General features: G+C 40.4%; 1 protein-coding gene across 8 annotated transcripts in view; it reads right to left on the bottom strand.

Moving 5' to 3' along the window:
* CADPS2 (calcium dependent secretion activator 2) overlaps positions 1-25,385 on the bottom strand; it is a 327,080-nt gene that overhangs the window by 76,737 nt on the left and 224,958 nt on the right. For all 8 annotated transcript variants that reach the window (XM_060279570.1, XM_035128678.2, XM_035128680.2 and 5 more), the window contains 4 exons: positions 21,645-21,746; positions 20,402-20,465; positions 18,954-19,077; positions 2,624-2,727 (listed from right to left, as the gene is read on the bottom strand). In XM_060279570.1, coding sequence (XP_060135553.1) covers positions 2,624-2,727; positions 18,954-19,077; positions 20,402-20,465; positions 21,645-21,746 — 394 coding nt within the window. The remainder of the gene's footprint in view (positions 1-2,623; positions 2,728-18,953; positions 19,078-20,401; positions 20,466-21,644; positions 21,747-25,385) is intronic.

Genomic DNA, 25,385 nt, shown 5'->3' with positions numbered 1-25,385 from the left:
TTTAAAATGTGTATTATACTACAGTATATGGCAGCACTTGCTACACAGTTGACAGAACAATACTCAGCAGTGGCCCCAATTTGCTGACTCTCTGCTCAAGACTGAAGTGACACCGAGCATCTATTCCCTTCTCTGAAGCTTCTCTCTGGGGAACCCTCAGTGACATGGGTTGCCTTCGGCCAGGTGAGCGTGTCTTTTCAGATACCCTTATCCTGCTTGGTGGACAATTGCAGCCACGTTGGAAGCCTTCATGGATCTCCTGGCTCTAGATAAGTTTTAGTTCTCTATATGGGATATAGGCTACGGGATACCAATCTACTTGAGTCTAGGCCCTGAGAAGCTCCCAACTTACCATACACATTTTACAGTCTTTGTGTTCACAACCCAGTGATGGATTAATTAGTTTGATTTTATAGACGTGTCTTTTAAAGGACAGGTCTGGGGAAAGATTTTGGTCCTCTAGATCAGGCATCCCCAAACTTCAGCCCTCCAGATGTTTTGGACTACAATTCCCATCTTCCCCGACCACTGGTCCTGTTAGCTAGGGATCATGGGAGTTGTAGGCCAAAACATCTGGAAGGCCGCAGTTTGGGGATGCCTGATGTAGTCCAACCTCCTGTAATGCAGATGGTGAACGCAGATTCCATGATATTTTATATGAAGAGATGCGGTCCGTGAGGTAACATATAGGTGTAAAGCTACTGCAATGCCATTTTAATTGTTCATTTAGAACAGGCATCCCCAAACTTCAGCCCTCCAGATGTTTTGGACTACAATTCCCATCTTCCCCGACCACTGGTCCTGTTAGCTAGGGATCATGGGAGTTGTAGGCCAAAACATCTGGAAGGCCACAGTTTGGGGATGCCTGCTCTAGATGTTGCTGGATTCCAATGTCCATCAGGCCAGTGATCAAAGACGATGGGCGTTACAGTCCAACAACATCTGGAGGGTCAAAGGTTCTCCAGTCCTGCTCAAGGCTGTTTGATGGCTCCATGAGAGTGGTGAAACTTAAAGGCAGAACCGCACTGCAGAAAGAGAAGGTACCAATATGATGGATTTTACAAGGAAGATAAATATAGGGAAAGCAAGCCATCAATGAACAGAGTTGATGCAACGTGTTTGAAAGTGGTTAACAATTCCATGCATGGAACCATGAAAAAAAGTGTCCTGCCTTGGTTGGGATGAGCTACATACCTCTTTTCCCTGAGGGAATCCAAAATTTTGGTAGTGTTGTAGGGGGAAAAAAAGTTAAAATGGTTAAACATGGGTTTGAAGTCAGCAATTACAGGTTCTCGTTTTCTACAATGTCACGAGATCTGTACTGTCTTTAATAGTATCAAGTTATTTTCAGTTATTAATATATGGAGACAGATATAATGAATATTTTTCAAAAAGACAATATTCATCAGAATTATAAAATGTATTGTATGTCTGCATGTAAAATTATTTCCAGAGGGAACTATGTACTAAAATTGCAATTTAAGAACAACAAAAAAGGATGTAACTTCTGACATTTCCTATGACTTAAAAAACTTAAAAAACATTTTACTTTAATGCATATTTTCAGAAGACAAAACCCACATATACATTTTATTAAGTAATTATTTACAGAGTAATGCAGTGGTAATACTAGAGAAGAATAATGCCTCTTGGGAGTGCTTTTCAAATTATTGAAGCAGCTGTTTCTTCAGTATAAAATAAAATATCCATAACAAGTTCACACATGACAGATGTAAGCTAAAATCTAGAATCGACAGTGTGAGATAAAAGCAGATGTTTTGAATGATCATATTTATAGACACCATATCTTAGTTTACCACTTTGTATGATTTCCCAGAAAAAAAAATTTAAAACGTTTTTATTTCAAAAAATATGAACTTCCTTCCAAGTAGCTGCATGCATCTTGGTAAGCTAGTTGATCAAACTTTTAACACGCTTAATAACAACAATATTAATGCAAGTGTATGAAATATATTTGTTCATTTGGTAAAATAAAGGAAACTCTTAATTCTCGAAATATCACTGGTACCGCATGGCTTCAGTGGAAGTTAGGGTGTCTCCAAACAAATAGGACTTGCATGTGAGCAGAATGCATGTTCATTCATTTAACAGAGCTTCCTCATGGACTAAACCCACTTTTTAAAAAAGAAAAAGACAGATTAAATGGGACTGTGTCGTTGGTTAGCTTACAGCAATACTAAACGTGCTTCTGCCTTCTAACTTTTAAATCTAGTGTCATTTATAAGGGCCTCCCTTTTTCTATTCTGCTATTTATTTTAGTCGAGAGATGGGAAATTGGATCATTTGCTCTAGGCACTCTGTGAGATTTCGGAACTGACGACTAGAAGCATCTCTCTCTTTCCCTTCTGCTTTATCTGCTGTTTATATTTATTTATTTTTTAATGTTGAAATCTGAAGCTTATTCAAGAGAAAACCCAAGTCGGGTTTTTATTTCACTTCACTTTTCATAACCTTCAAAACTATTACGTCTCTGCAAATGTGAATTGCCTTTAACATATGTCACAGGCTTTCGCTGTAATGTTTTTTGACAGAATTGCTTCACACCGAGGCCACAGACGGTGGCTATTGAGCATCATTGTACAGCTAATGCCGTTATCCTCACCTCTGAATGGTGCTCTTCGTTCTGCTGCAGGACTTCAATGCAGAGCTCTGCTAAATGAATAACCTCTTCCAGCTTTACAGAAGGAGATGCTTGGTTCAGTGTCTCTGCATTGAAAAGGAACACACAAATGACAGGAGGATCACAGCTAGGAAAATGTGGGAACAGGAAACATTCCAGAGAAGTGAGACAACACAGAATTAGATGACTTAAAAGGCCGACACTTTCCAGCACATCAGCAATGCTTTTAACACAGATAATGGTAATGTTGTTATGGCCAGATTGCATGCATGCATGCAAAAAAAAAAAAAATTAACCCACCCCCAAAAAACACCACTCTATGAGCCCTTTCTAATTTAATACTTCAGAAGTAACAGGTACATCTGCACTGGGGCATCAGATGCTCAACTTTTGCCACACCCAAGTCTGAATCCACTCCATTGTTAGCTATAGAATAAAAGCAGAGGCTAGTTGCTTGTTTCCCCCTCTATCACACAATGGGCTGGTTTGGGAATGAAACTAGCTTTCCTCTAGGCTTGTGCGTTCCTTGCTTCTCCCTCTGATGTGGTCATCAGAAGTAATAATAATAATAATAATAATAATAATAATAATAATAATAATAATAATACTGTAATAATAATAATTTATTTATACCCCGCCCATCTGCCTGAGTCTCCCCAGCCACTCTGGGCGGCTCGCAATCAAATATTTAATATCCCACCCTGTGGAATGCCCTCCTACCAGAGGTCAAAGAGAACAACAATTACCAGACCTTTAGAAGGCATCTCAAGGCAGCCCTGTTTAGGGAAGCTTTTAATGTTTGATTTCTGTATTTTAATGTTTTGTTGGAAGGCGCCCAGAGTGGCTGGGGGAACCCGGCCAGATGGGCGGGGTATAAATAATAAATTATTATTATTATTATTATTATTATTATTATTATTATTATTATTATTTAAACAATACATACAGAAGGAGTTTGGAAGCATCTGTATCCGTTTTTGATCAACCACAGCCTGTCATGTCACTCAAACCTGGACAAACCATGGCGAATACTACCTACCACCAACAGAAACAAACCACCTTCAAACCACAGTTTGTGAGACGGGCAAGTTTTCACTAACCACAGTTACGATTAACTTTAGTTTAGTGCTCAGGTGACATGCTAAGCTGCACCTAGTCGAAGATGAAAGCCACAAATTACCTCCTCACAACAACACTGGAGACACAGAGGGGACACCTAGTGTTATGTTCAAATTGAGCTGCCTACATTGGCATTCACGGTGGGTGAAAAATTGTGCTCTACAGGAAGAATTTGTGCTTTTCAGGCAATTAAATTCCAAGTATGCATACTCTGAAAACACCAGGTTTAGACTGCTCCAGAAATTTGCCAGGAACAATGGTATTGCATGACACTTTCAAGTTCCTGGTCACCTCACAACCTAAAAATGATTTGAAGAAGAAGGCTCTTCCACCAAAGCAGTAAAGCACGGGAGAGAAAGAATGTCAAGACACACATTAGAATAAATGTACCTCGGAAAAAGGCAAATTCCAAAAGAGGAGAAAGCACACAGGTAAGGATACCCTTAAAAGCTATCATAAATATTAGCTTAGACTAGATCAATGTTTTTCAAACTTAGATCTCCAGCAGTTTTCGGACTACAACTCCCATGATCCCTAGCTAGCAGGACCAGTGGTCAGGGATGATGGGAATTGTAGTCCAAAAGCAGCCGGTGACCCAAGTTTTGGACACACAGGACTAGACTATCCCTGGAATAGGCTTCTGAGTGGGCAGAAACTATGGATGACACTTACTCAGACTCAATGAAATTAATGCCCACGACTAATTTAGGTTCATTGATTTCAACCGGTCTACTCTGAGTAAATCTTGGTTGAATACCACCCAGTATAATTAGATGCTGAACACTTAACAGAATGAAATTAAAATATACAGCGTTGTGGCAATCCCCCGATCTATTCCGAATTCTAAAATATAATGCACCTTATTCGTATATTGAAAACTTTCCTGTAACACAAGCGTGGGAAACCCTTTCTACCTGAGGAGCAGATACTTTTCTAGGAAACCTGAGGGCCACAGGCCAGGGGTGGATGGGGCCACAGGCGAGTGTGATTGGAACAATGAACAAGCATTTTGCCACTGTGCAGAAGGCTACTTTTCAAATGGGTAGAAAGAGCCCTCAGAAGAAAACCACAGGAAGTCAAATATTACTCTACTATAGACTCTATAGACTATAGATCTAGGAGAAGGGCCCAGTGATTTATGGGATTCTGTGCCACTCATGAGCAGGGCCGGATTTAGGTTTGATGAGGCCCTAAGCTTTATATGTCTAGCTGTCCTTTGTTTTTTGTGTTGAATATATGCTATATGGTAATTTATTAGAAACCTAATAGGTATCTAAAGCCACTTGCACATAACAAAATGTGTATTTTATCAAAGTAATGGTTGAACTGAAATACAATTAAGAAGAAGTATATTAATAGTTGGACACGGCCAAACAACTAAACAACATATTAATAGTGAATTTTTTTTGGGGGGGGGACCCCAAGAGAGTGGGGCCCTAAGCTATAGCTTGTTTAGCTTATACGTAAATCCGGCACTGACGATAGATCTGCAAGCTAAAGTCTAGTGTAAGTGTACTAAATTTGTCTGTGAAATTCAGTCTCCTCTTCCCTTTCAGACCCTCTCCTACCTAGGGAACTTGGTGTAAAATCTCTGTCGTCAAGCTCTGCACCACCATGTAAGAGCCACCATAATGGACCAGGCCAAAGGCCTATCTAGTCCAGCATCCTGTTCTCACAGTGGCCAGTCAGATGCATTTGGGGAGCTGACTAAGAGGTCATGAGCACAGGAACACTCTCCCGCTTCTGATTCCCAACCTCTGGCTTTCCACTTTAGCTGTTCCCCCTCCTCCAGTCCAGATGCCCTCACAAAAACCCTCCTGTCTCTAGCTCCTAGGAGAGGTCTTCTCCTGAACAAACTCTCCATTTGCACCTCACGCTATAACTGCACTGTTTGCAGACTTTGGATGCAAAGACAGTTTGCAGACTGTCGCATACAGTGGTACCTTGGTTCTCAAACGCAATCCGTTCCGGAAGACCACTCGACTTCCGAAACATTTGAAAACCGAGGTGCCACTGTATATCATTTTTATTCAGTTTTCTGTTTTACAGTTTAAGATACCCATTTTACACCCTTAAGATATCACTGACTTCCCTTCTTCTCTTTCCATGGTTCATTTTGCATATCATAAATCCCTGCATATTTTACAAAAAAAACTATACTATTGAGTATTCCATTATTATATCCATCAAAACTTATTTACACTGTTGAATTTATCTTAATGCTGCCAGCATTTCCAGCTGTACACGATTATTTCCCATATATTCAATAAATGTTTTCCAATCTTCTTGTTCTCTTATGTGAGTTGTGGGCCTTTGGATTAACATTCTAAACCAGATATGAAGGAGCTCTGGCCCTCCAGAGAGAGGGGGAGGGTCCGGGTGCATGGATCAGAGGTCAACACGATGAAATGGCCAGGTTCATATTGTTGAATTGACTCAGCAAATTCTCGCTTGTATGAATGCAGCAAGGTTTCAGGATTTGCACATTAGCACAGACAAGCCTTTTGCTCGTGTATTTGATTATTGTGCTGTTGAATGAAAACCAGCATCCAATAAAAAGATATATGCCACCGGCCAACTCACCGATTCTGCCCTTTGTTCTTTCAGTGAAATGAACATGCACTAAGAGCTTTAAATTACCACAGAAGGCCTCTCACCACATACACAAATGGCTCTACTCTGCCTTCAGTTCAATAGTCCCTCTAGTGCTCTTGTTTTCCTTCAGACAAGTCCTTGTGAGCTTGGAGGGCATTTACATGCAGCCATTCTTTTTAGAAAACTTGTCTGTAAAAGACCTCATTAAAGAGGTGCAAGCTTTTGAGCCATTTGTCTGGACAGAAGTCTCTCATTGTCCTTTTTCTTGGCCATAGCCTGCCCTTCTTCCTTCACTTTGTCAGCCTTTTTCTTCCTTTTCTTTTCTCCATCCCCCTCCCCCAGCAATTTTGCACCACTGCACTCGTTCACAGTTAGATATCTGGCTAATTTCATCAGCAAACAGAAGCTAAAATCTGGTAATGTCATGATCCCAGATATATCCCAGTCCACTTTTTTCCAGCGTAGATATGGTAGATATGCAACTATAAACATTCCAATGAGCAAACAAAGGATGAAGGATGAAAAAGAGAATATGTATGGAAAACGTGCAAAAATTAACTCTGGGGCAGCGAGGGACGAAAGCTAACCAAATTATGTCATGTCTACTTTTGTATTTATGGATTTGAATTCTGCATTAACAAGCCAGATCGCTTAGTCAGTAAACCCAGATATGCACACATTAAATGTACTCATTTGCCTATATTCGTCTGGTCTCAAAGTAAGGAGATTTGGGTAAAATTTTCATTTTGTTTTCTAACTATGTGCACATGTGTTAAGGATCTGGGACTAATTCATCTACAATATTTACCCAGATTTTTTTTTTTTGAAAAGGGTCTCAAGGAAGAAAGGAGAGTGTCACACTCCTGAGTCGATTCAAAGTATTTAATGGATTGCTTACAATGCCAAAAAAGGGCAGATGACGAAAGCCTTTATTATTTTCTCAGGGGAGTTTTATAAACCAGCTCTGGTCAGATAAGGCTAGAGAAATGAAAAACAGGGAGAATTTGGAGGTACTTAGTATGGACCCACGAGAGCTGGTGACGTGTAACTGAGTCAGTCCCGGGAACTGACATCACTGCCACAGATAGTCCCATTGTGATTATATATATATATACAGTGGTACCTCTACTTACGAATTTAATGCATTCCGAACGCATATTTGTAAGTAAAAAAAAAATGTAAGTCGAATCCCATAGGAATGCATTGGGAGAAAAAATTCGTAAGTCGAAGCAACCCTATCTAAAAATTCGTAAGTAGAAAAAATCCTATCTAAACCGCATCCAAGATGGCGGACGGAGCTCCATTCGTAAGTAGAGCTATTCGTAAGTAGAGGTAACACTGTATATAAACAAACTTCAAGGTAAAAATTGCTCCCATGTTTTATGGTTGCTCCAGCAATCAGGAGAGCTATAAACAGGTTTTAAAGCCTAATATGGTTGGGATTTTGCAGAATCTGCAAGGAATTCTGTAACAGTCATCAGCTTCTGCTTTGCCAGCCATATTGCACCACCCAAGTTTTGATCACATCCACAGAGATGCTAAGATTCTCTATTCACACAACTCTTTATTAGGCACCCACAGAATAGTTTTTTCTTCCCCTGGAGCTGCCCTCTACTCCCCAGGAAATAGGTGGAAACCACAAGGGTGCCATTCAGGTAGAAGGAATGCAGATCTAGCTCCTACTCTGCGATTAAATGCAACGAGTGTTTAAGCTTGTAATTTAATTTGCACTGGGATCAAGATGCTTTGAAAAGAACAAAAAAAAAAACCTTGTTAGAGAAACCGTGCCTCTCCCAGGGAGGAGGAGAAATGGGAGCACAACCCCGTCAGCAGCTCCCTTTTCACCACTCCTACAAATATCACTCAAAGCTATCACATCACCACCTTAGCCGTCTTTGAAAATGGAAAGTGACCTTAACCTCGGGGACATCACCAAGGCAACCCTTCTCTGTGCCGATTCGGCAGTAGCACCAAGAGTCCACGCACACAAAAAGGGGGGAAATCCATTGTGCCTGGCACTGTGTGTACACATCACAGAGGCAAGACGCCAATCAGTATGCTAGATGTGCACATTTGTGCACACACGTGTGTGGGTATGTGTGTATATATATATATATATATATATATATATATATATATATATATAATCACACACACACACACTGCAAACTCATAGGTGTGTAAACTTCAGAGAACATTGCTGCTCCAGTTTTGCTCTGGCTACATGGGCAAGGAAAGGTCCCCTTCAAAGTTCAGAGGACTGAACTTCTAATCAACCCATTCGCTGAAATTCTAGCCGCTACTAAGAAAACACACTGAAGCAACATCACAAAAGTGGCAAGATCAGACATAGTGCCCCGCCAATAGGGACGCATTCTGAGGTGAAGTTCCTACTGCCGAAAAATATTTTTGAAGATTGTATAAATGTTTCAGCTTCACGTGTGGAAGACTACGTATCACACATAACAAATCGGCCACAATATCAAAATAGGCCGTTGAATGATAATAATACAATACGCAGTGTTTTATTTTCTAAATGAACAATTAAAATGTCACTGCAGTAGCTTTGCTGTTACTCAAAGGTCCAACGGTGGCATTCCCCCCCCCCCCCCGCATTGATGGGATCTCACTTTAGTGCAGTGTTTCTCAACCTTTTTTGGGCCAAGGCACACTTGTTCCATGAAAAAAATCACGAGGCACACCACCATTAAAAAAGTTAAAAAATTTAACTCTGTGCCGCCCTATATTGACTATATAATTATGACTGTAAGAAACACTTGCCAATTGCTGTGTTGGTTGCAATCTCCTGTAATAAGGCTTCACAAGCCGCTGATTTCTCTGCCAGCACAATCCTTTGCTCAGCAAATTTCAGGTTGAGCTCATCCAGCCAGCTTCTTTAAGTTTGTCTAAAACCACCCTCCCGTGGTGGTGGCTGTTGAGAGCTGCGCTCGCCCCGCGTCATGACCCAGCCGGCTTCCTTTCCGGCGTGTCAGTGTTGCTTATTGGCGGCCGCCAGGCATGTGACAATGCAAATCGCCCTTCTCGCCGCTGCACGTCGCGGCACACCAGCCAGCGTCTCGCGGCACACTAGTGTGCCGCGGAACAGTGGTTGAGAAACGCTGCTTTAGTGGATAGAAATGGTTTGGAGGGTGGAAATTAAACTTACTGCCATTTGCCCTGCTCTTTCCTTAATCTCATTATCTAGTGTTGAGGAAAGATAAGCACTGGAATAAGTAAATAAAATAATACTGTCTATGAGCTAACACTAGATGGAACACATAGTCTGGTGAAAAAAAACCCACCAATTGAGACTGGTTATAAGTGCTGTTAAGATGCTGTCTGCTGAAGGAAAATGAGCTTCAAAGAAGTCAACCACAGACCAGGGTGAGGTGGGCGCTGGAACTTGATGATGCGTATTTCTGGAAAATTACACATTTCACTTTATAATTCTCCAGTGCTTCAAATTTCTGAATTTTCATGACAAATCTGAAGAGGCAGTGAGGCGAAAAGGCAGTGGACTTCCTCAAGTTCACCAATGAGTGTCATGCTTAAGTAGGGTTGCCCATATCCCAACTCAATTTTAAACTACTTCCTTCTGCAGGCTTCCACTAAGACCCGAGGTACACAGTCCGAAACAGCCCAAGTCCTGCACCATTTCCAGCTGAAGACAAGGGAGATCAGATGCTTAGGTGCTCCCTTGTAGAAACAAACTGTCTACCCATGGAAAAACAGGGAGGGCATTTCTAAACTTAGCGGACTGTCTGAAAAGCTAGTCTGTAAATAGTTGGGTCCACAATGTGTGGACTCCTCATACAAAGAATCACCTGACGTTCCTTGCCCAGATTGCAAGAGTTCTCCAAAGGAGAAAGTACTGGAATTGCTATATGGGTTTTGAAGCTTCCTAAGCTATTACTGTTCTGAAAAGAGTAATTTTAATCTATTCGTAATATTAACCAAGTGGCTCAGTGGCAGAGGCACATGCTTTGCATTCAAAAAGTCACTGGCTTAGTCCCAGACATCTGCAGGCAGGGCTGGGAAAGACTGTCAGGTACACTGGAGAGATGCCACCAGGACAGTCAGTGGAGGCAAGAGATCAGGGATGAGGAACCTTCAGCCTGCAGACCAAAGAGAAAGCGAGAGGTGGAAGCTTGCAAGGCAACTCCCTCCCCTTATCAAGATCCTTGTCTCTTTGTGACTCTTCCACCTTTGAAATTCTCTGGAGATGGTGCATTCCCCCCTGCTCCATTTGTCGACCTCTACTTCAACATACACTTGATGAGAATGGGGCATTACACTACTGAAACCAGTTTTGGAATGGCTTTTTGGGGGGAGGGGGACTTTCCCCAAAAGAAAAGATCCCAAATGACCAACCCAATACTGGAATACAGTGGTACCTTGGTTCTTGAATTTAATTCGTAATGGGAGTCCGTTCGACTCCCGGAATGGTTCAAAAGCCAAGGCACGGTTTCTGATTGGCTGCAGGAGCTACGGAAGCCGCGTCGGACGTTCGGCTTCCAAAGAATGTTTGCAAACCGAATACTCGCTTCCGGGTTTGCGATGTTCAGGAGACGATTTGTTCGACAACTAAGGCGTTTGACAACCAAGGTATCACTGTACCTCGTATTTGCTACCCCTAGATATTTCTCCGCAGAAATAACACTGCTGGTGACCAAATTGGTGGTTGTTTCAGCTTCCATAGAACTGTTGGAAAAACTAGGAGATTTTGGCCCTGCACAGTTCCCCAGTGTAGACTGATGATATTATTATTATTATTATTATTATTATTATTATTATTATTATTATTATTTACCCTTCATCAGAAGATCTCAGGGTGACTCACAGAATAAAACACAAAATAAATCACAAGTAAATAATTAAACCAAAACAACAAAACAATACTCCCCCCCCCTTCCCATAGACATGGGTGGCGCCGTGGGTTAAATCACAGAGCCTAAGGCTTGCCGATCAGAAGGTTGGCGATTCGAATCCACATGACGGGGTGAGCTCCCGTTGCTCGGTCCCTGCTCCTGCCAACCTAGCAGTTCGAAAGCATGAAGTGCAAGTAGATAAATAGGTACTGCTCCGGCGGGAAGGTAAACGGCGTTTCCGTGTGCTGCTCTGGTTTGCCAGAAGCGGCTTAGTCATGCTGGCCACATGACCCAGAAGCTGTATGCCGGCTCCCTCGGTCAATAAAGTGAGATGAGCGCCGCAACCCCAGAGTCGTCCACGACTGGACCTAATGGTCAGGGGTCCCTTTACCTTAACCTTTCCCATAGACACATTTAGAAGGCTGTAGGATATTAATCAGCCAAAGGCCTGGTTGAAGAGGAACATTATCACCTGGCGCCCAAAAATAAATTTGAAGACGCAAGGCAACCTCCCTGGGGAGAGCATTCCACAAGCAGGGGGCCACTGCAGAAAAGGCCTGTTCTCATGTAGCCACCCTCTGGATCTCACATGGACGAGGCACACGAAGGAAGGCCACAGATGGTGAACGCAGATTCCATGATATTTTATATGAAGAGATGCGGTCCGTGAGGTAAAATATAGGTGTAAAGCTACTGCAATGCCATTTTAATTGTTCATTTAGAAAATAAGACACTGTGTATTGCATTATTATCATTAAACGGTCTATTTTGATACTGTGGTCAATTTGCTATGTGCGATACGTAATCTTCAATTTGTTATGTGCAATACATAATAACTTCCCCCTAGAATGTGTCTGCTGGTGGGATAACTTAAACTGTGATAGATATTAGCCCTCTTCAAGTGTAATGCTAACAGTTATGGAGAATATGTGATCTTGGATCTTGCATGCCCTGTGCAAATGTCTAGGGGGAAGAGGAAGCCTTAGCATGAAAAGGCTTACAAGTGATATGGAACTGTAGATCACATGGAAGTCTTAATAATAATAATAATAATAATAACAACAACAACAACAACAACAATAATAATAATAGTAATAATTAGCTCAGGGCGGCTAACAGCAAAAATATCAACACAAGTATAAAAGAAACAATTCAATTAAAATGCAGATTAATACAATGTTAAAATTCAATTTTAAAATTAGAAATCTACAAGTATGATAAAACCATTATAAGATAAAAACTTAGGGGAGGGTAACCCCGGGGTCAGACTGCGTCAGTCCAAAGGCCAAGAAGAACAGCTCTGTCTTGCAGGCCCTACGAAAAGATGACAAATCCCTCAGGGCCCTAGTCTCCTGAGACAGAGCGTTCCACCAGGTCGGGGCTAGTACTGAGAAGGCCCTGGTCCTGGCCGAGGCCAGCCTAACCACCTTGTCACTCGGGATCTCCCACCTTTCCGAAATTTGAACTGGATGTGGAGGGGCTACTTGGCAGAGATCCACAACCTAGTCACAAGTTCTCCTTGACTACAACACATAAGAGAGGGCTCTTGCTCCATTCTGATACAATGCTCCCGGTGACTTAGAGGCCCCATATATACTTAGCTGGCAGTAAATCCCATAGGTCTTACTTCTGAATAAGCATGCACTGATTTTGTTGTTGTTACATTGTACAATTAATAAAGCCATAACGAACACTTAAATACATGCATGCATACATGCACACAATTAACACAGCAGTCACCTGGATCCTTTTCATTTGTAGCTTAAATGAAAGGGCAAGAAAAAAGGGAGGAAGGAGAAGCAGAAAATAGTAGTATTAGTTTACCTTCATTATGTAAGTCAAGCTGTAATGTATAATAAATCAGTTTATTCTAGCAAATAAAAATACGCAACCTCTTTAACATCCTGTTAAAAAGACAACAAATTCATTCCAATAATCAAGTTTTTATATGGGATCAGCAAGAAAATAAGTCATGCCTGTGACTTTATTTTCTATCGTACCCTGTAATGGGCATTACGTTTCTTCATATGGAAAAGCCTGAACAGTGTTTTTTTGTTAACTTCTATGAAATATGCTCCGCTACCAACAAGAAAACCATTTTCTACGATTAATAATTGGATGTTTTTTCACAACCAAAAATAATGACTGGAGTAATGTACTGCAGGTGTAAATCAGAGAAAAAGATAAACCTTTTTAAACATTCCATTGACACCATCAGGCCACTGAACTGATAGTGGGTCAACCAAACTTCTGCAAGCTGTCAGTCAGGTATGGTGTCTATTTTGCTAGGAAATTGGTAGTATTTGATTACTGTGGGTACTCTGAATTAAATATATATATACTGAAATAGTATACCAAGAAAAACTGGATTGTGCAACTTGAATAAATTATACATACAGGGGTGCCTCGCTTAATGAATGCCCTGCTTAATGAAATTTCCGCTTAACGAAAGGATGTTTCGAGCGGAGGTTGCCTCGCTAGACGAATTCGTTTTATGAAAAATTCATCAGCGAATCGCGGTTTCCCATAGGAATGCATTGAAATTCAATCAATGCGTTCCTATGGGCAAAAAAAAAAATAAATTCAAAAAAAAATTCAATGCATTCCTATGGGATTCGCTAGACGACTTTTTCGTTATAAGAAAAGACCCGTGGAACGAATTAAATTCGTCTAGCGAGGCACCACTGTACTAAACAAATTCACATAGTTTTGCTTGTGTTGAATTGTTGTATTTCCATGGATAGGGAACACATTTTGGCAGGGCTGCAAAACACCCCTACCCTGACTGAAAACTGCATCATCAATGCAGATAAAGAAATCACTTTCTACAGCTACCCTTTCCCATTATCTACAAATTAGAAACTATTTCCAAATAACTACTTATTTCACTTTCCAAATAACTACTTACTTCACTTATTTGTCACTTACTACAAAAAAAATTGTCTCAAAGGGACTTTGTGAACATAAAGAGACCACTGACATCTTATGAAAACCTGACATAACAAAAGGTTTGATGTCAAAAATCTATAGAATACTCCTGGATACAACTAACAGGAATGACTTGGGGATAAAAACATGTGACAGAATTCGGTCTTTCAGTGACAGAAGAAAATTGAAAATATTTTGGAAGAATTCTGCTACTTCATGCTTATGAGAATAGCAAAAACATGTCAAAATATATCCAATATGTATTTGAGATCTAAGAGAGGAAAAACAATACTGGCTTGTTATTGTAAAAGGTATCAAGGATACAATTTAGGTATGTGAGGCAAATTAATTCCCCAGCAATGTTACTGGGAGCAATAAAGGGGCAAATTTGAAAGGAACGTGTCGTGTTAGTTGTGAACATGTTAACAATAGCATGCACTTCACTGGCTAAAGCATGGAAATCAGGCTTGTTGGCTAACTCTTGGCGAGTGAAGGAGAAAAACGCAGGACCCCATGTTTGTACACAAGCTTACGGTTAATAAATATATGAGGAAAAGAAGAAATGCCTTCTTAAAAACTGGGTTCTGCTTGTAAGATTTTGGAACCGAAAAATTAACCCCTATGGGCATGTTCACTTGCAAACAGTGCACTTTGAAAAGGAATCGCAATGCATAGTTCCATATGAGGAAAGGATACAGTATTTGGAGCTGTTTAGGAAAAAAAGGAAACTAGGCAGTGGGACACAGCGCAATATTATGAATGGTGTGGGGGAAGTGGAAAGAGAGACATTTTTCTCCCTCCCTCATTATTCCAGGACCCAGGAACACCTAAGGAAGCTGAATGTGGGAATTTATTAATGCTACCAATCTCGAGTCTCCCCATGTTTCTGGATGAAATAATGTGATATTTTTGTTTTTATTTACTGTATGAAAGAAACCTTTAATTAAAAATAGAGAAAGAGAGAGAGTTAGGTCTCACTTTTGTTTCTGTTTAGGCTTTTGTACTTTACACTGTTGACTCAAATCACTTAAACGCAATAATCTGAGTCAGTTATATGGCCTTTTTTTCTGGGAGTGTCAATAAGGAGTTCCTGTTTCCTTCAGGAACTAATTCTGTTCATGCCTTTCTTCTGCACAACTCAAGGGGGGCACATAATGTATAGGATCCTGCCTCCGCCCCACCAGTCTTCCACTCAGGGACTGACTCAGATATACTTGGCTGAAGCTCATGCCCTGGTCTGTGAGCTTTCATAACTAGTCCTCATGACAAACAAACAAATACATCATACTTTGCAATGTGACTCCTTTTTCACATTTCTGTAAAGTTTCAGAGGATCTAAGGAATGATATATTTATATCACCTGTAAACAATGAGCTCCACGCCAAGATTACTTTGCTTGACTCTCAGCCCAGCTTGGGTGCCTTCTTTTAGAAACTTTCTATTTTTACACCAATTACGCCAAACAAGCTTGTTAAAAACTCTAGATAATTGAACAGCAAGAGCCCCCTGCTGCAAGCATGCATAGGATGCTGGCTGAAGGTGAAAAGGTATCTTTCTCATTTTCAGAAAGATCCACATATATATCCTCCTTCATTTAAACACAACGTGATATCTTAATTAATTATGATAAACTGGTTACTGAGGTGCTTTCATGTTGTTATTCCCATGATATAATATCGGTTGCCATAGTGATGAGATGGCTTTATTTTTTTGGTTAATCACTCAAGAGATTGGCTAACTCATGTTTGTCAGTGGATAGTGAAGAGACGGGAAAGTAAGTTAAAACGAATTGTTAAATACAAGCGGCACCATTCCTCTCCCCTGCTTTTGTGACTACAATTTCAGTCATGCTAAAAATAAACGGTTGCAAAATATACTGAGCATGTGATTAGGGGGAAAAAACCCTATACAATGGCTTCCAACAAATTATGAATTTTAAACAACTCATGTTATTGTTATGCTTAGTAGGAAGACGTTGCAAACTACCTCCTGTTTCCGGTGTGCCAAGAATGGAGACTCTTTTAACATAGCAGGAAAGAGAGAGAGAGAGAGAGAGAGAGAGAGAGAGAGAGAGAGAGAGAGAGAGACGGAGATACAAATCAGATAATGATGGGGAAAATTCATTATCTGCATTCCTCTTCGGTTGGAAGAGGAATCAGGCTCCCATCTGCAGTTTGCCTTGAGGTCTGGCACTCGCTTCCCCATGGAATGTGAGGGCAGGCAAAGACACTGTGTGCGTGGAGGACCCCCCAATCCCGTTCCTGGAAGCACAGGTTATCCTGCTAATTAGACTTTAATTGGAGTAAACTACAGGTGCATGTCAGAGACGATGAGATAAGAAACCGCAAATACTCCCAGCTACAAGGACGGGAAAGGTTTGGATTGAGAGCGGATTTCATTGGGTGAAAGAGATGATGTGGGGAGGGAGCCCACGGCTTGCTTACTTAAGGTTTTTCTCTACAGTCATGATACGGCAAACCCCTGGAATGCAAGTTTTATTTTAAAAAAAACACCATCTGCACAAGTGAGGGTGGAAGAAATTGGAATAGAATGGTACCTTGGTTTTTGAGCGTATCAGAAGCAGAATGTTTTGGTTTTCGAACACTGAAAACCCAGAAGTAATTGCTTCTGTTTTTGAACACTTTTCGGAAGTCAAATGGCTTCTGCTGAGTCATTCCCCACCCCACCCCCAATTTTCTCAATTGAAATTGCAGACTGCCCTTTGCGGCTTGGTTTTCCAATGTTTTGGAAGTTGAACGGTCTTCCAGAATGGATTATGTTCGAAAACTGAGGTACCACTGTATAATGTGGAATTTTACAAAACTGGAACTGCATGTGTGAGAGAAAGGAGCTGAGAGGGAAGGGACAAAGAAATGCTATGCTTTGAAAATATAGAGCAAAATATTCCCTAACTTCCATTATCCACAAAGGAATGTGTATGTGATAAGGATAAGTGGGCATAAATCAGTAGCAGGGAGGAAAGGAGTCTACCAGCTGTGAGAAGATTTTTGGATTAACTATCTGCAGTCTGGATTCAGACCGTTCTTCCTAGGCTGGAAAAATGGCAGAGATGTCTTGTTTATTGGAAGGCAAATCACGGGATGTAGTGATGCAGTGACTTTTGGAAACTGTGAGATAGCAGCAAGACACAGCAGGAAACACCAACAGTTGCAGGAATAAAGGATTCAACACCAATACATGGATGGGAAAACATCATGGGGGAAACGGTCACATGCAAGAAAGAATGAGGATTACAGCTGAAGTCCCTCACTTGAAACTTTACAAATTACCTATTATACCAAAACGAGTTGAAATCACAAGATTGTAGCTGTTATATAGGGGATTATTATATCTGAATGGGATGAAAATTATTAAAAAATTGGAACGCAGAAAAAACATAGAAGAATGAACTCATCAACTTTAGTATGCAAGGGGGCCCAGTTTAATTAAATTGTATAATTAGACATTTGAATAATTGCCTTTAGTAACTGCATTAATTGGATAAAATTGGTATTGTTATAATGAGGCTGTTATTAGAACAATATTGGTACACATACACGCACACACACACACAGACGCACACTTGTTGTAAACTCCCATCCAATTGTTGTAAACTCCCATCCATCATCCTTGACCATTGTCCATACTGACTGGGGCTGATGGGAGTTGGAGTCCAATAACATTTGAAGAGCACTGAGATGGGGTAGGCCGAGATGGAGATGGCCAACAATCTGATTCGGTGTGACACAGCTTCATATGTTCCATACATTTTACTTCATTGCTCTGCAAAATAACCCCATTACAACCCCATCATGTTTACGATTTCTTCTTAAAGATTATAGGTGGTGGGGCAATAAAAAACCACACCACAGCATCTCAGGTAATGTGGAAATATAAAGCAATGTGAAATAGACAATAAAGTACATGTCTACAATTTCAACATTTCTGGAAACGGTCTTGAGGAGCTCAAGCCCCAACTGACATCCAGGGAGGTGATTATCAAGTCAGAAACCTAACATTTTCCAATTTAACCATAGAGATGGTGGGAAATCTGGGAGTGAAAAAATTGTATCATCCTGTGTTCCTTTGCAAGTCTCGTTGCATATAAAGAAGCTGATGCACCAACAATTCTTCATGTTGCAAGCCCTTTTATTTTATGTTATATAAATGTTATCTGGTTTCTATTTATGATTATCATCCAAGACACCCCGCCCCACCCTAGGGGTTAAAACACTACTCACACAAAAGGGAAATTTAGAAAAGGTCCACTCTCTCCTATTTGAAGAAAGGTTTCTCTAGCTTCACATGTAAGTGAGCCCATTGGCTGAGGACTTGAGAAGGATTTTATTATGTGTATTCTTAACGGTTCATTAATAAACAAGGGGCAACCAGGGAACTGGAGCTAGGTAAGGGGCTGTATTCAATGGCTCCGGAATGCCTGATGTCTCTTCCTTATGCAACTAAGTTCAAATGTTAAAACTGGGCAAGAAAGTGCCCTCTAGAATGGGTTGATTTGGGCCAGTTATGCGACACACAAAACTACCCTTAAAATAAAGGACAAAGGAGAACTTCAGCACAAAGCAAAGATCATTCATTCAGGCATGGTCCCAGGAGGTATATTAAAGCCATGAATAGGAAAAAGCTCAGTAGTTCACCAGCTGAGATTTTAATGAGATATTTCCCCTTGCTGTGGTACAGGTTTTGCTCAGGAAAGAGAAAAGGCTGCTCACAAAATATATCCAGTTAATAGGTGCCGATAGCTTTTGCAGCCACTCTGGTAGCTAGCTGATTGCTGTACTAACCTTCTGTTTTGGCATAATCTGTAAGCCGAGTGTAATTGATCAAGGCTGCTTTCTCCAGACATTTCCTAACCACTTTCTTCACTTCTTCCGCTGGTATGGGAGTGGCAATATCTTTCATTAAAACCTGCATCAGAGACAGTGCTTGAGTTAGACACATTACCATAACCCCTCAAGAGAAAAGGTTTCAACATATACTAATGGCTGTTTTAGATTTGTTGGCAATTAGAGGCTGAAAGAAAAGGAAGTCGCTAATCGACTTAGCTATTAATCTCTGCAGATTTGAGTTAAAAAGCAGCCGTTTGGGCTATAACTTAGACTTGCCCATCCACAGACACCATTTCTAAACATAAGGCTAAAACAAGTGTTTACATAGTACTTAACATACATGATATATTGTCATATTTACAGCTGTTCATAAGGTCAAACTATCTTTACATTAAAGATTGGGGGTAGGGGAAAGGATGAGAAAACATAAATTGGCTACAGTACTTGTAGCTTTCACACGGCAGTGTATTGTGGAATAGGATTGCTGCTCCTACTCAGAAGCATCTGCATGATGTTGTCATCATCAAGATGCCAGGCCATACCTTTTATTTCCTTAAATCCGGATTTGCCCTACCACACAAAATCCAATAAGAAAAATACCCCAAGGGAGCCGGCGTTTGTCCACAGACAACTTTCCAGGTCATGTGGCCAGCATGGCGAAACCGCTTCTGGCGCAACAGAACACCATGATGGAAACCAGAGTGCACGGAAACCCCATTTACCTTCCCATCGCAGCGGTACCTATTTATCTACTTGCACTGGCGTGTTTTCAAACTGCTAGGTTGGGAGGAGCTGGGACAGAGCAATGGGAGCTCACCCCATTGTGGGGATTCAAACTGCCAACCTTCTGATCGGCAAGCTCAAGACCCTCAGTGGTTTAGACCACAGCACCATGCACAGTTCCTCTGTTTTAGGCCTGAATTGAGCTCTTCCAGACTTTGAACTCTGTTCATGAGCTTCCTAAGATTTCTTGAAGTGTCTAGCAATGGAAGGTATTTAAAGAAGGATGCAGTAAAGGCAAATTTCCTTAAACAAGAGTTATCATGGCTAGTCACCACTGATACTGAACCAGGTCAACCCATAGACTGATCCAACAGACTTCTACTTACTTTTTTTTAGGGATTACATTTTTATGAGCATGAAGGACTTTACTTACCATATTTTCATGGAGAATTCCTCCATTATTCTCCATATATTGCTGTGAGAGAATTCTAAAGACACAATCCCATGACTGATTTTAAAGAGTCTAAAAATATTTAAAGTAAAATTCTACTCAACTGATTCTGTACTAAATAGGTGTCTGCCACACACATGGGGAAAATTAACATTTGGAAATAACACCAAAGCAAGTCACTTTCTAAAACGTACTGAAATGAAAAACTGAAATGAAACTCGGAACGTACCCTTTCGAGTAATGAAAGCGTAGCTTTTAACGCTCCTTCAGGACGCCCAAAAGGGAAACAATACCTTAAAGATAAACAAAAGATAGATCCTTTATTAGAATCATAGAATTGTACAGTTGGGAGGAACCCCAAGAGTCATCTAGTCCAACCCCCTGCAATGCAGGAATCTCAGATAAAGTTGCACCTCTGTGTGACAAGAACATTTGTAAATATTTCTTTTAAAATTATTTAGAAAAGTATGTGCTGCTTTGGGGGCATAGGTGGGTGGGCACGAGGGACAGACCCCAAAGTTGTACAATTTCCTGCCTTGAGCGGTATAATTGACTCTCTCCTGCCAATCATTTAGGCATGCTCTCAAAACACTTTTATCCAGGGATGCTTTTAATGTGGGTGTGCAAGGTTTAAGGGTCTTCATTTCTATTTGGATGGCTTTGAGATGGAACTGGATCAGAAGTAAAATGTGTACTACCCCAATTATTAGTATTGTTTGAGATCTTATAGGGTTTTAAATCAACAAGAGTAACAGGTTAGCAGCAGTGCAATCCCATACACAATTACTTAGAAATAAGCAGGCTACATTTAGGTTTATGGGACCTGCTTCCAGATAAATGAGTACAGGATTGCAGCCTCAATAAACTTCTACATCCTCAGCTTCTAATAACAAAGGTTTGCATTTTCTTGCCCAAATATTCTTAGATTATCTGCACGATTTTTGCCCTGTCCTTTGTGCTTTCTCTTGTTACCGTATAAATGATGTAAGATATACAGATACGCTACTGATAGTAAAGTTGCATTTCACCTTCCAAATCACTATGACATGCCTAGTGTAAACAATTCCCTTCCCTCTCCACCAAAGACAAATAGCAATGATTGATAGGTGAAATCAGTGTTAAGTGAGAAAGTTATATTTTTTTTTAAAAAAGGAGGGGTCATTTGTGCTATATATTTTTGGTCTGCACCATCCATGCTTGCAGGTCTCTGATCTGTTTGCATGACTGGCATAAATTGGTACAGAATGGGCAAAATTCCCATGCGACTTGCAACATTAGGTAGAGTAAATGCCCAATGCTTCAAAAACCAACTGAAAGGAAGGGTGATATTCCTCTTCAAAGGCCTCAGTTGGTTTATAAAAACTGAACGGCATTCAAATTTAAGATTGTACCAGGATCTAAACCCTAATTCACCATCTCCTTCTTTCCTCATAGCAATAGGCATGTCAAACTTGCAGTATGCAAATGTTTACCTGAAGTGGCTAATCTGGTTTTCCAAAAGAGAAGTAAGCCTTTCCTTAATATCTTCAAACTTTTCTCTCTCTTCAATGGTTACCGTTCCAATTCCATCGGGTCTGAAATGTACAGATTTTTTTTTTTTAAACGCACCATACGTTTAAGGATAGAACAGTGGTAATCGTGTCTTAATTCATTAATGTATCACCTTGAAAACATAGGCACTTATAGTCTACCAGTTATAATTTCACATAACACTTCAGCGTCAAAAGGAGTAAAGGGGACAAAGCCCTGACGGCAATAACATAGCCTTTTAGAAGTCATACACTACCGAGACAGCTCTTTGAGAGGAATGATGCAGCAGAAGTGTGAAATTAAATAAGCTGCTAACTGTGTCACATACATATAATAGAGGATGCAACAATTGAAAATAATTAAAATACATTTTCAAGGCGTGAAGAGGAGTCCAGTTCAGAACTTAAAGAGCAGTGAGCAGTTAAGAGCCACTAACATTGTGGCCCACAGAGACGACAAAACAGGTAGAGCGGAATGAGGTTAGAAGCTGTTCAATTTAAAGCCTAGCTCCTACGGTAATGTCTGGCAAATGCAGGCAGATTTGTAATGTATAAACATTTCGCATCGCTTCATGAAAATGCTACGAAAGAAGGCTTCTCTGAGCACCCTTCCATCACAATATTGACTTTGATCCCAAACTCCACAATTTCCCCAATGTGACGTTGAGCAAACGTGACGCCACTGAGAAAACAATGCTCAACTATCATGCTCTCCTTAGGCAGGAATCCCCAAACTGCGGCCCTCCAGATGTTTTGGCCTACAACTCCCATGATCCCTAGCTAACAGGACCAGTGGTCGGGGAAGATGGGAATTGTAGTCTCAAACATCTGGAGGGCCAAAGTTTGGGGATGCCTGTCCTTAGGGATACTACTTCACTGTTGGTCCCAGTCTCTCGTTCTTTTAAATTAGAGATGGGGAACCTCCAGATGTCTCTGGGACTCCCATCAGCTCCAGCCAGCATGGCCAATGCCATTCTTCAGATGATGTGAGTTGTAGGCCAACAATATATGGAAAGTCGCATTGTCCCCTATCCCTGCCTTTTAAGTTTAAGCAGGGCAGGAGGCAGTAAGGTCTTCCTTCTTTTGTATGGATCCAAGACCCTCCTTGCCCATTTAGAGATGTGGTTAAATGTCTTTACTCAACTACGAAATTTAATCAAATCTGACCACATGAACTTTATTATATTGGACCCATTTTTCAGTCCTTTGCTGTTCAGTTTGGATCTGTCCACAAGAGTACATATGTAAGGCAATTTTCCTTCTCTGGATTATTGGCCTGTGACTCAAATCCAGTTAAGGATTTCCATGTGCAGAACAGAAGATAACTTTAGGTGACTTCCAATTGAAATAATAACAGTGAAAAAATTAAATAATGATGGAAAATGGATAAAATATAAAGATTTAATAGAGGAAAAAGAAGGGGTATTTAAACTTAAAAAATATGAAGATGTTAAGCAACAATTGGCAGGGTGGCTCCAATATTATCAATTAAATTGTAGATTTCAAGAAGATATGAAAAAAGGAGGGTTTATGTCCGAACCATCCCTACTTGAAAAAAGTTTATTACAGAGTGAATGGAAAATCATCTCAAAAGTGTATAACATCATTCTAGAGTGGGAAGCGAAAGATGAAGTTGTTAAGGAGACAATGACGAAGTGGGCAATGGATCTAGGGAAAACAATAGAAATGGATAAATGGGAAAAACTCTGGAGTGTAACATGGAGATTTACGGCATCAGAAGCAATTAGAGAAAATTTAATAAAAATGTTCTATAAGTGGTATCTGACGCCTGTCAAAATTTATAAAATGTATAAAGTTAAAGACAATCACTGCTGGAGGTGTGAAGGGGAAGTAGGTACGTTCCTACATGTCTGGTGGCATTGTTCAAAGATAAAACCTTTCTGGAATGGAGTATTAGAAGAATTAAAGAAAATATTTAAATATAACATAAAAAAGACTCCAGAATCTTTCCTATTAGGAATGGTTGAAGAAGAAGTGGCTAAAAAGGATGAAAAGATATTCTTCTATTCAGTAGCGGCGACGAGAATTTTAATTGCAAAATTATGGAAAAGTAAGGAAGTACCCACCATTAGGACTGGCAGGAAAAATTAATCGGTTATATTGATTTGGCTAAATTAATGAATTCGATTAGGGGCGGTTCCAATAAAAAATTTAATGACAATTGGGGAAAATTTGGAGTATATTTAAAAGAACTTGGGTTTGAAACCAACATTTTGTAGTATTCCCAGGAGGAAAGTTAATGGAAGCAGTAGGAAGATAAATAATTTTACAGTCAGGATGGAAGAGAAGGGGAAGTCAAGTTACAAAAGAAGATGTGAAGACAGAATGGAAGATGTACAAGACAAGCTGATGATATATTTGAGAAGATGGAATAAGTTTTGTTTGAAAGTATATGATTATTTATTTATGTATTGATTTTGTTTGTATTTTAGATGGTTGTTTTGTTTTATATTGATTTTAAATTTAATAAAGAGTATTAAAAAAAACTTTAGGTGACTTTCAGATGAAATCATTCTGATTTATCTGCCACACAAAGTTTGCAGGGAGATTTGGCAACGTCGGCTGATTTCAAGCATCCATCTCCATTTGTTTGCAAGGAGGTTATAAAATGTCGTGTGAAGTAGTTGCTGTCCCGTCCTTTCCAGGGCCTTTTCCCCATCACTTTCCTTAGTGCAAAATTTTTAAGTGATTTTATTTTGAGCGGGTTTGTTGTACCAAATCAACTTTAATTCAGCAACCTGAGCTTACAGGCATTTGGTGGAATAGCACCATGGCCTTCATAATTCCCCATCGTGTCCTCTTCTCTTTGTTTGGGTTGTACCCTTTCTTTCTTTTTCCACATTCCTTAATGCCTGCTCATCTATGACAGCATAAGTACACATGTGTATAAAAACTGTTAGGTCACTGAATTCAAAAAAAGAGCCCAGGCCACGTGATCTACTTTGTCTTACAGAGAGCTGAAATAAAACCAGTCAGCTTGCCAAACACCTCAATTGGCAACTTTCAGAGTTAATAGCTTGGTGCAATGTGCGCCAGATTTTATGCCTTATCCCCAGAGTATACCCAACCTGGAAAGTCCAGAATGCAACACGAGCATCAAAAGTAACACACACCACCTGCAGTTCTTTGGATTCATCCTTTCGTAGCGGAATGCTATTCTTGGCTATTGTTGGGGTGTGTGTCTCAATGTATGTCTCAGAATGAGGTCTGGCAGGATTCATCGAAGTACACAGAATGTTGGCAAAAGGCTTGCAGAAATCCGAACATCTAGCCATTCCTCCAGCCACATAGAATACACAACTGAATATGGTGTAAGGCAGGCATGTCAAACCTGCGGCCCTCCAGATGTTTTGGACTACAATTCCCATCTTCCCCAACCACTGGTCCTGCTAGCTAGGGATCATGGGAGTTGTAGGCCAAAACATCTGGAGGGCCGCAGGTTTGACATGCCTGGTGTAAGGTATAAAATGCTTGTCTCCTTTATTCACGGATTACAGTAGCCCAGAGCACATGGCAACATGTCGTGTGCCTATTTAGAAATGTCAGTTCAAATGCCAAAAAGCAGGAACAAAAGATCCTTTCCTAAATTTCTGGTCACTTGCATCATCTATCTATCTATCTATCTATCTATCTATCTATCTATCTATCTATCTATCTATCTAT

The sequence above is a fragment of the Zootoca vivipara genome, chromosome 10 (genome assembly GCF_963506605.1).
Source record: "Zootoca vivipara chromosome 10, rZooViv1.1, whole genome shotgun sequence".
Classification (NCBI taxonomy): Eukaryota; Metazoa; Chordata; class Lepidosauria; order Squamata; family Lacertidae; genus Zootoca; species Zootoca vivipara.
The sequence above is the reverse complement of the archived record's forward strand: the minus strand, read 5'-3'. Positions and strand labels throughout refer to the sequence as shown.